Source organism: Garra rufa, chromosome 1 (genome assembly GCF_049309525.1).
Source record: "Garra rufa chromosome 1, GarRuf1.0, whole genome shotgun sequence".
NCBI lineage: Eukaryota > Metazoa > Chordata > Actinopteri > Cypriniformes > Cyprinidae > Garra > Garra rufa.
In genome coordinates, this window is record NC_133361.1 from 26389219 (window position 1) to 26403708 (window position 14490).

General features: G+C 35.8%; 2 protein-coding genes across 2 annotated transcripts in view; one reads left to right on the forward strand and one right to left on the reverse strand.

Moving 5' to 3' along the window:
• pbx4 (pre-B-cell leukemia transcription factor 4) overlaps window positions 1-4639 on the forward strand; it is a 54951-nt gene extending 50312 nt beyond the window's left edge. Inside the window, exon 9 of the mRNA XM_073838008.1 lies at window positions 1952-4639. Within this exon, the coding sequence (XP_073694109.1) occupies window positions 1952-2044 (93 nt within the window). The 3' untranslated portion in view covers window positions 2045-4639. The remainder of the gene's footprint in view (window positions 1-1951) is intronic.
• Window positions 4640-8259: 3620 nt separating this feature from the next.
• lpar2a (lysophosphatidic acid receptor 2a) lies at window positions 8260-12817 on the reverse strand. The gene is made up of 3 exons (XM_073849533.1): window positions 12643-12817; window positions 11295-12215; window positions 8260-8689 (listed from the first exon to the last, which is right to left on the reverse strand). The coding sequence occupies exons 2-3, from the start codon at window positions 12034-12036 to the stop codon at window positions 8355-8357; spliced, it is 1077 nt and encodes a 358-aa protein (XP_073705634.1). The 5' UTR covers window positions 12037-12215; window positions 12643-12817; the 3' UTR covers window positions 8260-8354.
• Window positions 12818-14490: the final 1673 nt, after the last annotated feature.

Below are 14490 nucleotides of genomic sequence, written 5' to 3' on the forward strand. Positions count from 1 at the left end.
CCTTTTCATGCAAAATTGTTTTTTGTTTTTTAAAAAATAAATGAATAATATATTAGATTTTTAATTTATATTATATTTATATTTTTATATACAAGTTTTTTTTTTTTACCTAGCTGAAAACATTAAGTATTAATTTCTTTAAAAAAAAAAAAAAAAAGTAATTACTAATTTATCTATATAGGCCATTCGACAGAATTGGTGCAAAGTCAGAGTTGGGGGACGTTTGGTTCAAACCTTTACACATTTTGTATGTATGCAAATTGTAAAATTTCCAAGGTTCACATTTTTAGTAATTGTGCAGTTAATTCTCATATTGTATTTTAAGAATTTAATATCTGTCCCTTCCCAAATTTGGCTACCAAAACACTGTAATATATAATTTAATTAGAATGGTTATATTGACCTATTAAGAATTTTCTTACTCTCTCTGTCTGTGTGTGTGTGTGTGTGTGTGTGTGTGTGTGTGTGTGTGTGTGTGTGTGTGTGTGTGTGTGTGTGTGTGTGTGTGTGTGTGTGTGTGTGTGTGTGTGTGTGTGTGTGTGTGTCTGTCTGTCTGTCTGTCTGTCTGTGTCTGTGTATATATATATATATAATTTTTTTTATTAAATGTTTTCAGAGGTAAATCAATACACAATTAGACTTTTAACAATATTTGAAGTGTAATTTATAAAACGGTTAGTTCCATTCCTCAATTCTGATTGGTCAGCAGCTGTGTCGTATTCATGATACGGCACGGCTATGACCGCTTCACTCAACAGTTTTGGGTATCATTGAACCCCCTTAGCAACCACCCTTAGCAACGTAAACACAGCTGCAGCAGTTAGGGACTACTTTTTACAGCGTTAGGCAGTTAATAATTTTACTTTATGAAAACGTACAACTTAATATATATAAATTAATATATATTTTTGATTTTAATATTTTTATTGTGTGGTAACCATTTTATAAAAGCAATAAGGTACTTGAGGCCGTGCTGTATCATGAATAAATCACGCCCTTCAGCCGTGATTTATTCATGATACAGCACAGCCTCTCGTACCTTATTGCTTAAATATGAGAGTTGTTGTATTTTGAATCCAATTTTTCTTTGTAAAAAGCAAAAAGTTGATCATACTGATTTCAAAGTTAAGGATTCATTCATTTGAAAATACACTGAACCAAAATCTATCATAACATCTTAGTTGGCAATTCAGTATACTTTATTTTTGACAAAACATCCCATGTTTTGGTCGTGACAGTAATGTTTTAGTAGCGACCACATCACAGAATTGTGCTAAAATACAAAAAATTTGCATAACTGTAGTAAAATAGTTCATTTCCCCCAAATAAAGGATTATCTGTTCCCTTTTGTCACTACCTAAACAATGATGACATGTTTACATTACGGTAGTAACAATTTTATGGGATAACACCCAAAAAACGAAGATGTCACTACTGAAACTTCCCCAAATGTTTCGGTCGTGACAATTTTAGATACTTTTGAACCTAGCTCAAAGATGCTAATCAGCACATGGCTAGTTTACACAGATGTAGGGGTGTAGATGAAATCAGTCTAAGCTAATGGACTAAAACATTCACTGTTTTGGTAGTGACCAAAAAATGTGGGACAATTTTGTACATAAAGTTTTATAATTTACAATGAAAATATAAAATAAATGTAAATAAATATTTTAAGAAACCAGCATTCCCAATTGCACCCACAAAATGATGATTTTATATATATATTAAGCTTACTGCTATTTTAAATATCATTGTGGGTTTCAATAGATAATAAAAGGATCTTAGCAAACATCTAGGATTTGAATACATAAATGCTTTTTAAATGTGTTTTTGGTTGTGGGACACCGGTTCTGTAGAGCCCATATACACATTCCATATCCTTTTTTTTTTTTTTCTTAAATTTCATTGCTAATGTTCATACCTCATACTGTTATTGTGACTCTGTCCACAGGCTAACAACAGCTGGCAAGACAACACCAACCCTTCCTCCATCACCTCTCCACCAGGACCACCTGGCAGCATCCACTCGGACACCTCCAGCTAATGTAGCTCACGCTACACTCACCGACACACACACACACACACACACACACACACACACACTCACTGACAAACACACACACACAGAGCATCTCATCATCCACTCTCGCCCGTTCTCTCCTGCTGCTCACAGCTTTCGTCCTTCACTAGCAGATGTCAAAGGTCTTCCATAGTCCTCGTTCCACTTTCTTCAAGGTGTGCCAGGGTTCACACTTGAACCAGACTATCTGAAACACACAGACGTGCTCCCTGCAAAAGAGGTCTTCTTCACAAAGGGGTGGATGATCGATGATCTACGCCCGACTCCACGTTACCGTTCATGTTTCCACTTGTCACGATGGGGATTACGCAACAACTCCCTCCTTGCTTGTACCAAAGTGCTGTCAACGGTTGTCGCACCTTCCGCTCCTCGAAGAACAACCTCAGACAACTGAACCATGAAAACGCCATTCTGTCCGCTTTTTAATATAATTTCCAATCACCGCTTACCTTTCCGACTTTCCCACGAAACAATCTGTCATTGTTCAACGTTGTGTTAAGCACAAATCCTGTCGATAACGCTTTGAGCTGGTGGCTAGACAAGGAGGAATCCATCAGCGTTAAGGTACGCCGGACATTCGAACACTTTAGCTGATCGCAGGAGAGTTCGGAGTGAAACTGCTCCAACCTGGATTGAAGTGTCCAACGATTGATATGCGTTTTTAATAGTTTAGCTACAGTATTTTTTATTTTTTGGTCCTGCAGCCTTTCTCCCCTCCCACAAAGATGCACCAGCCACCAAATAAAAGACTCGACACAAACTCTCAACCTTGCGCTCGGAAAAAATGGGATGGACGGATAGCTGGAGTATTCGTTTGGATTGGGACTCGGGTGGGAATTTAGAAATATTTTTAAAGGGAAAGAAAATATTCCACTGTCTTCCATGCATGTAGGGTGTTGAGATGTTTTAGTGATTCCATTTAGCCTAACTTTTTGGTTCATTCTTCTTCTTTTTTTTTTTATGAAAAAACTATAAAGGAGAGGGTGTGAGTAACAGACCAAATAAATGAACAAACGAACTTCTCCAGAAATGAAATCTTCATACTGCCCGTACTTCGTGCTGGTGTTTGGTTTCTCTAGGATTTCCGTGATATTTTAAATCGCACGTTTTCAGGCATCCGTAACACGAAAACCACGAAAACCTTTCTGAGGAGGCCATAGCGGTTAATTCCGACTACAAAAAGCGTTACAGATATCGAGGTTTTTTTTTGGTTCGCCGTGCGCTGTGGCCTCTCACGTTACTGTGTTGTGTGTACGGGTGTCTGTTTTTTTAAGGGTTGGGTTGTCTCGTCACTCACTCGTGCTTTTGAACTGATTGTATTGTATGTGCAATTGAAAGCACCTGTTTCTTGGTAAAGCATGCTGTCTTTTTCAAATTTTTTTTCTCTTTCTTTATTCTGTTGTTGTTGCCTACAATTTCACTAAACAAAGGAACTCTGTAATCAGTTAACATAGCCAAGCAACAAGGGCTTTTCTCCTTTTGAAATTTAACCAAAAATAAGCACTGGATGTGTTGTGATTTGAAACAGATGGACTAAAGCTAGTAGAGGAACATCAAGTGAATTTCTATTTACGTTTTCCAGACAAGTTGTTTGTATTCCCGGAACTTGTTTTGCTGTTTTGTTTTTTTGTTTTTTTTCTTTTAGTCGCGGGAAGCACCAGGGCGTTTTGATATATGAATGGAAATTCTATATATTACACAAAGGACTAAATAACGTTGAAAATGTAAATTGGGGTTTTGTTTATATGTACACATGGAAAAACAAACTCTGAGGAGCTTTTCAAGCTATTATTGTGTCCTCTATAGATTACTGTTAGTTATAAACATTTCAACTAATGCTATTACTACACCAAATTTCTTTTTTCTTTTCTATCAGTCATCTATGGATGTCACTGTACAGATTGTGGAATGTTTCAGTGTATTTTCTCTTTTTGTATGCTTTTCTTTTCGATTTATTTTTTTATTTTTTATTTTTATCGCTGGGGGTTTTGGATTCGCTCACGAGCAAGAGTAATATTTGTTAGTCTTTGTAATATTCATTTTAGCGTTTCAGTTACATTTTATTTGGATCGGGAGTCTCGAGTGTTATTTTCTTTGTGTGTGGTTTTGTCAAAGCTGGTAGCGTTTGTTTGAGGTGCTGTGAAAATCCACTCACACAACTAAATTTGATTGAATAAACGCATAAGCTAGCTAACAGAACGATCAATTTTAAACACTACATATCTTTTTTTTTTTCATTTGGAAACTGAGGTGGATTCCACAGCACCGTATCAAATGACCACAGCGTTTTTATCCTCTATTTTTATCATTATTTTACTAGAATTGTAGTACACGCTTCCTTCTGTATTTACCATTCTCTCCCTCCTCTCTACCTCTCCTCTCTCCATTTCACTTGTATATAAACCCCACCATTTTCAGACTTGGTAGTCTGTATAAACTCCTTTTATACCTCAACTTTAGAACTGTTCTAGTGAGAGAGAAAAAAAAGAAATATGAGAAAATTGTAGTGTTCCTTATTAGAAAAACAAAAACTAATAAAATAATCTAGTGTGCTTTTGAGCCTGTTTTTTTGTCTTTCGTCTTGTTGCTGTTCATTAAGGGCCTATTTGCATGTTGCCATTTGTAAAATAATCCATTTACCGTGGTTATGAATGGGTCTGCCATTTTTCGGCGCGTTAGCCGATCGTCTCGCCCTGCCTGAATATTTATGCGGCGTAAAGACAATAATATGAGGATCACAATAAATCAGACCTTTTCTCTTCATCTCAAATTGATTATATGCTCTGTAACAACTCGGGCTGGTGAAATGAAACAGCCCACAGTCTGCACAGAGTCAAATTAGGAACACACCAAAGCAAAACATAAGAAATCAGGGGCATTGTTTGTTTCAGGTGGGGCTTTCTATAGCAAAACACTTCTGAAGAAAAGTCAATAATTCATGATCCGAATCAAAGATCATAATCAGTGGCATTTTTAGCAAGAAAACAGCTGTGCGAAAGGCATTCATATGTGGTGTGTTTGTTTGGTTTTTACAGTTTCGCTTACATTATCAAGTTTCTTCAGGTAGAACTGCTTTGGACCACAAAACCAGTCTTAAGGGTCATTTTTTTTAAATTAAGACGTATACATCATCTGAAAGCTGTTTGTAAGGATAGGACAACATTTGGCTGAGATACAAAAAAAAAAAATTAAAATCTGGAATCAGAGGGTGCAAAAAAATCAATATATTGAGAAAATCGCATTTAAAGTTGTCCAAATGAAGTTCTTAATGCATATTACTAATAAAAAATTACGTTTTGATATTTACGGAAGGAAATTTATAATGTCTTCATGGAACATAATCTTAATATCCTTGATATTAAGGATAATGATTTTTGGCATCAAAGAAAAATCAATAATTTTGACCCATACAATGCATTGTTGGCTATTGCTACAAATATACCTGTGCTACTTATGACTGGTTTTGTGGTCTAGGGTCACATATGGTTGTATTTTTTATTTTTGTCTTGTAAGACCTTTAGTTATTCGCGCTGGAAAACATCAAGATACTTGCGAAAGCAAAATGACATGAGAAGTTTATAATTAAAACTATAATATCTGCCATTCGGCTTAGAAAAAGATTTAATTCAAAGGGAAAACTAGTTGTCATACCCTGTTAACAAATGCTCGTTCATGCAAATTCAGTGAAAATTCTGTCGCTCGTTTCTCACCCTCATGTTTTTCCAAACCTGTAAGACCATTCGTCTTTAAAACACAAATTAAGATATTTTTGATTAAATCCGAGTGCTTTCTGACCCTGCATAGACAGCAACACAACTGACACATTTAAGGCCCAGAAGAGTAGTAAGGACATTATTAAAATAGTGCATGTGTCATCAGTGGTTCAACCTCAATTTAATGAAGCTACAAGAATACTTTGTGTAACATTACGGTTGAACCACGTCATATGAACTTTTAATGGTCTTGGGTGTGCACAGAATGTGTCTGAAGTTTCAGCTAAAAAAAGAAAAAACACATCAGTTATTACAACGTGGAAATGTCTTTTTGGGGTGCATATCTTAAAAACAAAAAGCTGCTTTGGTGTGTATAACTTTAAATGCAAATGAGCTGCTTATTCCTGCCCGGTCTTCAGAATAGGACGTAGCGTATACATCTCTGCTTCGCATACCTACAGCAATAAACAGTTGGTAGAAGCAACATGACTTGGAGCGAGAGAACCAATGTTCAGCCATACATATGGCAGGCCAAACATGCCAAAAGTGAAACAAAACAGCATAATGTTACATTGTGGTGCTGATCAATTAAAATATTTCTATGACGTATGCACACAAATATGGTTAAAAAGTTAGCGAAGCACTGTAACAACATGACATTCACAAAGCAGTCTGTCTTTTAATGTAACAGCTCAGCTTTCAAATTCTGTCAATTTTATCATGAAATACAAATTACAAATGTTTTTTTTCTCTTAATTTCAGGTTTATGGCAAAGTAAAAGTGAAGGAATATCAGAAGTCATGGGGGGGACAACAGTATAGCCTAATTTAATGAAACGAATGTCTAATTATTGGAAAGATGATTGACTCACATGCCACTTAAACTGAAGCGAATACAGCGATCTGTGACACGTGAAAAACACATTAATGTAATAGACATTCTTTGTATTTTGCTATAAAACAGAGATTTTGAAAGCTGAGACTATCTCTGAGAATATCTCCCAGTGCTCTCAATCAGGGCCATTTGCATGCGCAATAGGCTAGAATATTATCTCATAATATTATAATTTTAATCTGGTAATTGCTACAAATTAAATCTCGAAACATTTCAACTTCATGCTCGTATTTACAATTTTATTTCCAAAACATTTCGACGTCATTCTCGAAAACTTCCGACTTTATTCTTGTGGTATTTCTACGTTATTCTCAAAAATTCCGACTTTATTCTCAAACTTCCGACTTTATTTTTGGAACATTCCATTGTTATTCTCGAAACCTTCCAACTTTATTCTCGTGGTATTTCGACGTCATTCTCGAAACCTTCCAACTTTATTCTTGGAACATTCGGTCGTTATTCTCAAAACATTCCAACTTTATTCTCGTTGTATTTCGACATCATTCTCAAAAACCTTACGCCATTATTCTCGAAAACTTCCAACTTTATTCTCGTGGTATTTCGACGTCATTCTCAAAACCTTCCGCCGTTATTCTCGAAACATTCAGACGTTATTCTCGGACCCTTCCGACGTTATTCTCGAAACTCCCCTTTATTCTCATGGTATTCTGACGTTATTCTCGTAATCTTAGCACTAAACCGCTGTTGTTGGAGTGACATGATTTGTGCAGATAAACGTATTCAGGTAGATTTTTAGGCGCATTACATCAAAAAACTAAAAGAAATCTACTGCGTCCTCAGTGGACAAAGATGTTGGGAGAAAATGAAAACTCTTTGGTTCAGTCTTCTATCCAAACACAGAACACTGGTATTGCTCATGAGACATTGATGTTAAAGCTTCTCGAGAGCAGAGAAAATGGAGGATAGTGTACAAACAAACAACTCGCTGAGGACATAAACTAGGGCAATGCAGGACTTTTGGTCAGTGGGTGTGGCCTAAACAATGTGACATCACACTGCTTTGAGAATCAAAACTGCATATCTAATGAGGTTTAGTTCAATGAGAATTTAAAAAAATAAGGAGTGAGTGGATTTTTATCATTGTAGGATGCTTGGGTTCACACACTGAGACACATTTATAGGCAAACACCATGTAAAAGTGGATTTTGCATAATAGGTGCCTTTTAAAGCAAACAAAGAGCTGCTGCAGGAATGTACAGTGTGAGAAAAATAATGTTTTTGAACTTTAATCATGCAAATAAAACTACTCTTGTGTGATATGGCCACTTTAACATTAAACTCTGCAAGTCTGATTAGTTTGAAAAACAACAGCACCAAAATGCAGCACTAAAGCTGTCAGTTTTAGACCTGGTATTTTTCAGTTTCTGATCTCATTCCCAAAAAAACAGAATGGCCCAAAAAGGGCTGTTTTATGAATATTAATGCTTGTGCTTTGGGAAAAGAAAAACTTCCTGTGAGCAGCCAAGCTGCCTCTGCCTCGTAACTAACCGACACAAAGACCCCTAATACATCTATTGTCGAAAAGAGACAAAAACATGTACCAAAACAAGCTATCAAAAATGAAGTATTATTTACTCTTTGTACAAGCTGTGATCATTTCACTGAGCAAATACAAAGTCATTTATTTACACTGAGAAAAACTTTTTCTATAAAGACAATAGGCTTTGTGGAGAAACGGGCTCTAAAGTGGTAGAGTTATTACTGTTTTTCTCTGGGGGTGCCCCTGTTTTCACAGGCTCAAAGCGGATGCCAGAAGGCCCCTTGCGCTGGCGCATTCTTCTCCAAGGGAAGCAGAGAATGCGTTTGTAGGTGGTCCTCATGTCCGTGTCCCGTAACGAGTAGATGATGGGGTTCACCAGAGAGTTACACTCGGCCAGAACCAGGCAGTACTTTTCATATCTAAGAACGTCACAAGCGCTGCAACTGAGACCGTCCAGTAACAGAATCACCAGACCCGGCGTCCAACAGATCACAAAGGCACCTGCAGAGAGAGAGAGGGTCACAGAATAAAAGAAAGACTTCATGAGTGCAGGTCCGGGTATGGTTTGGTTTACAAGGTGCAAACCACCACAGCATGCAAATGCATCATGTTGCAAAACGTTTCATACAGTAAACGCTGAACCACACTGTGAACAATTGATAATGAAATTCTACAACAAACAAGAGATTTACAGAACACATACTAACTGAACAAAGCAGTAGCATTTTCAACAGTTGCAATTTAACGATTCAAATAATGTAATCCTGAACCACAAAACCAGTCTTAAGTAGCACAGGTATATTTGTAGCAATAGCCAAATATACATTGTATGAGTCAAAATGAACGATTTTTCTTTTATGCCAAAAATATGTAGGATATTTAGTAAATTTCCTACCGTAAATTAATCAAAACTTAATTTTTGAGTCGTAATACGCATTGCTAAGAACTTCATTTGGGCCACTTTAAAGGTGATTTTCTCACTTTTTTTTTTGCACCCTCAGATTCCAGATTTTCAAATAGTTGTATCTCGGCCAAATATCATCCTATCCTAACAAACCATACATCAATGGAAATGGACCCTTGTGACTGGTTTTGTGGTCCAGGGTCACAAATGGCATGTAAAAAGAATGCATTCATTTGATTAAATATAATTCTATAATATATATTATCTATAATTCTTTTGAGTTTCTGTTCAACGAATTCAGAAAAAAAAAAAATGTATCTTGGTTTTTACTAAAATATTAAGCACAACTGTTTTCAACATCAGTATATTAAAATGGTTTCTGAAGCATCATGTGACACTGAAGACTGAAATAAAGATGCTGAAAATTTAGATTTTTTTTTAAGTTTTTGAACAGTAAGATTTGTTTTTTAAAGAAGTCTCTTCTGCTCACCAAGCCTGCATTTAATCCAAAGTACAGCAAAAACAGTACTATTGTAAAATATTTTTACTATTTAAAATAACTGCTTTCATTACTCCAGTCTCAAGTGTCACATGATCCTTCAGAAATCATTCTAATATGTTGATTTGCTGCTTAAGAAACATTTATTATCAATATTTAAAACAGTTGAGCAATTTTTTCTGAAATGAATACTTTTATTTAGCAAGGATGCTTTAAATTGATTAAAAGTGATGCTTAAGACATTCATAATGTTACAAAATATTTATATTTCAGATAAATGCTATTCTTCTGAATGTTCTATTCAAAGAAATCTGAAAAAAAAATTCTACTTAGTTTAACAATAATAATATTATTATTAGTTTTTTTGAGCAGCAAATCAGAATATTAGAATATTTCTGAAAGATCATGTGACTGGTAGCCTGGATAAATCCAGACCCTAATCTATTAAGATGCAGAGACAATTCAAATTGTGCTCTCGCGAGACCTCTGGATTTCCAGGGTATGTGACTGGAGTAATGATGCTGAAAATTCAGCTTTGAAGTCATATGAATACATTACATTTTAAAATATTTAAATAGAAAACAATTATTTTAAATAGTAAAAACATATATAAAAAAAATATTTTTGCTGTACTTTGGATGAAATAAATGAGACTTCTATTAAAGCATTAAAAATCTTACTGTTCAAAAACTTAAAAAATATATTTTACATACACAAAGAATTTATAATGTTGATTATACAAATCATTAATTGATCAATATCACTAGATGATGTTTTACAACCTGGACAGAATTCTTTCCTTGTCATAAAAAGATAAGATCTGATAAGATCATTATGACTGGCCATTCCTGAAGTTTGTCCATTACTTTTAATTGGTCATGACTTTTTTTTTTAATGCAACTGCGTCATGTGGGTTCTCATTTCAAGATATTTTATACCTGTTAGTTTAATTACAAAGTATAATTTGCATGTGACATGATTTGTGACCGCAAAACCAGTCATAAGTAGCACGGGTTTGTAGCAACAGCCAACAATACATTGCATGGGTCAAAATGATCCATTTTTCTTTTACGCCAAAAATCATTAGGATATTAAGTAAAGATCATGTTCCATGAAGATATTTTGTAAATTTCCAATTATAAATATATCCAAACATCATTTTTGATTAGTAATATGCATTGCTAAGAACTTCAGTTGGACAACTGTAGAATCAATTTTCTCAATATTTTGAGAAAACTTTAGACAGGTGTATCTCAGCCAAATATTGTCCAATCCTAACAAACCATACGTTAATGGAAAGCTTATTAATTCAGCTTATATACACATTAAAACAATGCATAAATCTCAATTTAAAAAAAAAAAATTGACCCTTATGACTGGTTTTATGGTCACATTTTATGCATATTTACTCACAATAGCACCATGTGCTCAGTCAATACATTTCTTTCACTACATCTTAGGGCAGCTAAAACAACTGCTTCCAGCTCAAGGTACAAAATAACCAGGTGCAAGATATGCTCATCTGAGCCAAACCGGTTTGGTAAACTTGTTTTGGGGTTGACAGACTTGTTGTTTTTGGCAAAAACAAAGTAACAGTAGTTCACCACACAATTTTCAAATGAGTTTCCAAAGCAGAGAATCAAGCTTTCACTCAGTCAACACACAAGGAGTAATCTCAGTCTACATAAGAGTCAAGGCCTTACCCAGAATCATAGACATGGTCTTCATGAGGCTGATAACAGTCTGATTGTTGGAGGGTTGATCCGTGTGTGGGGACATCTGTTGGCTCCGGCGGCGGACGTAGATGAAGATGTGCGTGTAGACGGCCACCATGATGAAGAAGGCCAAGAGGTTGAGGATGGCCCAGAACACCAGGAAGCTGCGGGAATACAGCGGCGCCACCGTGCAGCAACTGGACAGGTCGCAAATACAGTTCCAGCCCATGGTGGGCACCAAACCCATAAAGACGGCCACCAACCAGATGGTGACTATGAGCATCACCACACGCCGCATGGTCATGGTGCTGTGGAGCTGCATGGTGAAGATGGTCTGATGGCGCTCCACCGCCACTGCCAACAGGTTGACTACTGACGCAGTCAAGCTCATGTTGATCAAAGCTCCCCGAATAAACCACTGTTGGACGGATAATTCAATGGTCCACGGCCCTGTGTGGAACACGAGGTAGAAATACGAAATGCCGGCGAAGAGGTCCGCCGCCGCCATATTCCCAAGTAAGTAATAAATGGGATAGTGAAACTGCCGGTTGATGATGATGGCCACTATGACCAACATATTCGACAGGATAATACAGGCACAAATCGGGAGCCCAAGAGCGATCACGAAATAGTCATGAGTGCGCCAGTTCGGAGTGATGGGCTTGCCAGTATTGTTGTAGAAGAAGGCCACTGGATTGCCATAAGCCTCACAGGTAGAGTTAAATAACATTATTAGAGAAGTAGTTAATGTAAATCAGTTGTGCTGTTTAGTTGTTGCCAGTCTGGCCTGCTTTTCCTGATGCTGTAATCCTGAAGGTATGCTCAGTCGCCATTTGAAATAATGCTTTACATATCAAAAACGTGCCGGTGTTGCTGCTTACAAGGCGTGTCTTTTATTGTTTTCCAACCCTAAAACACAGGAAGACGTGAGGAAAACAACATTTATCTGTCCTTATAAGTCCAACAAGGGAGCAGGTTAATCTTTAACAAGAAAGTAAAGGATATGACACCAAGTAGTCTTTATTAGACGCACATTAGGCTAAGTAAACCAAGTAGTTAATGAAGTTTAGCCCCCCATTAACCGCATAGTTTATTACTTAAACACACGAGTTTTCAGAGTAAACGTAACAGAACGAGAACAAGAAATGAAATTTGTTGTGGTTACGCTTAGTTCTTAAATTAAGTGAGAACTGGACGCGGTTTTTAACTTGCTCAGAAACACACTGACTTCTTTCGCCACTGCAGAGGTGAAGTTACACTGTACGGTTTGGCTCGGTTGTCAGCACAGAAAACAACAACAGCTACTTCAAACATGACATTAGACAAAAACACTTACCGTCAGAGCCTCAGAGCAAACACAGAAAACCCACATAACAGCAGCTCAGAGTTGGCCGTGTGTCGATGTTTTTGGCACTCGCTCGGGCGCTCGCCGGAAACGTTCATCTGGCGGAGTTCGTGGAGAAATCTTCGCGTGAAGAACAAGAGATCTGAGATCCGCCGAGATCCCCTTGTGCGCCTCCCTGAAACCTGATTTGATGAACTCACCGCCCGGAGATCCAATGAACGCGGGACTATTGTTCAAAACGTTCGGTGACAGATTCAGAAAGTAGATGTTTCAATTCATTTTCCAGAATCTGCTACAGTGTGTATATGGCAAGCCGGTTTCATATTTATTCTTTAATCCATATGGCAGCAACTAGATTTCATGTGTTTCTATAGACAAGGCTTGTTTAGGTATTAGTACCTATTCAAGTTTTGCTTACTAAAAAAATATACTATTATTATACTAAATGTATAATTTATTAGACACTAAAATGTTGTAAAGGTGAATAGGGTAAAAAAAAAAAGGTTAACTAATAGTTATCAAGTTACAAGTTTTCTAAAATGTTAGGTTTAAATACGCAAATGGGGCATTATTTAATGAAATATGCGCTAGAATACATTTCTAGTAGAAAAATCTCTACACTTGTTGAAGTCAGTTTCAAAAATTTTTTTTTTTTTTTTTTTTTTACATATTATACATATTTTACAGAGGGGATTTTGGGTATCTCATTTTGTCATGCCATAATTAAAAAAACTGTTTTATAAAATCAAGCAAATTATATACGAACAAATCCCTCTGTTAAAACCTTCAGGATATAGACAGAAATAAAAATTGAATGTTTGGTGTGTGCAAAGCTACTGAAGTGGAAATTTATGGCTCAAACTAATTTAGAGAAAATGGCCTTAAAAAGTATCCATTGTAACTGAAATCTTTTGACACAAATAGATAAAGTGCTATAAAAGAAATACCTAACAGTGTTGTTTAGATGTTTTCTTTCCACTAGTCCGAAAAAACACTTTATGAAAAACCAAAAGCCTAAAATCTCAAACCTGCATCCTCTTAAGTGAAGTTATAAACTAGACCAGAACTGGGTAAATTACTTACATATTGTAAAATGTGGACCACAAATCTAGCCATTTTTGAAACTGAGATTCATACATCATCTGAAAGCTGAATAAATAAGCTTTCCATTTCCATTTGTACGGTTTGTTGGGATAGGACAATATTTGTTCGAGATACAACTATTTGAAAATCTGAAATCTGAGAGTGCAAAAAAATTCCAAATATTGATAAAGTCGTCCTTAAATGAAGTTCTTCGCAATGCATATTAATAATCAAAAATATATGTTTTGATATATTAAGGGTAGGAAATTTACTAAGTATCTTAATGAAACATGATATTTAATTAATATTCAAATGATTTTTGGCATAAAAGAAAAATAGATAATTTTTACCAATACAGTGTGTTTTTGGCTATTGCTACAAATATACCCTCGCTACTTAAGAAGGTTTTGTGGATCCAGGTTCACAAATGTACTAGTAATATTTTATGTGAATTATAAAGTAGACATAAAACAAGTAAAATAGCGGTAAAGGCAGGTAAGTAATGTTACTAGTAAAAATTGGGAAAGATATTGTCTCCTAATGTAAAATTGGAAGTAAAAATCAGACAACAAGTATCAACATCAACTGGAATTCACCTTTAAAAGTGAATAGTTGATATCTGAACCACTGATCCTCATGAAATTTATTGTAAAATGTGAAAAAATGTGACCCTGGACTACAAAACTTCTTCCTAGCACGGGTATATTTGTAGAAAATACAAAATTACATTGTATGGGTCAAAATGATCAGTTTTTT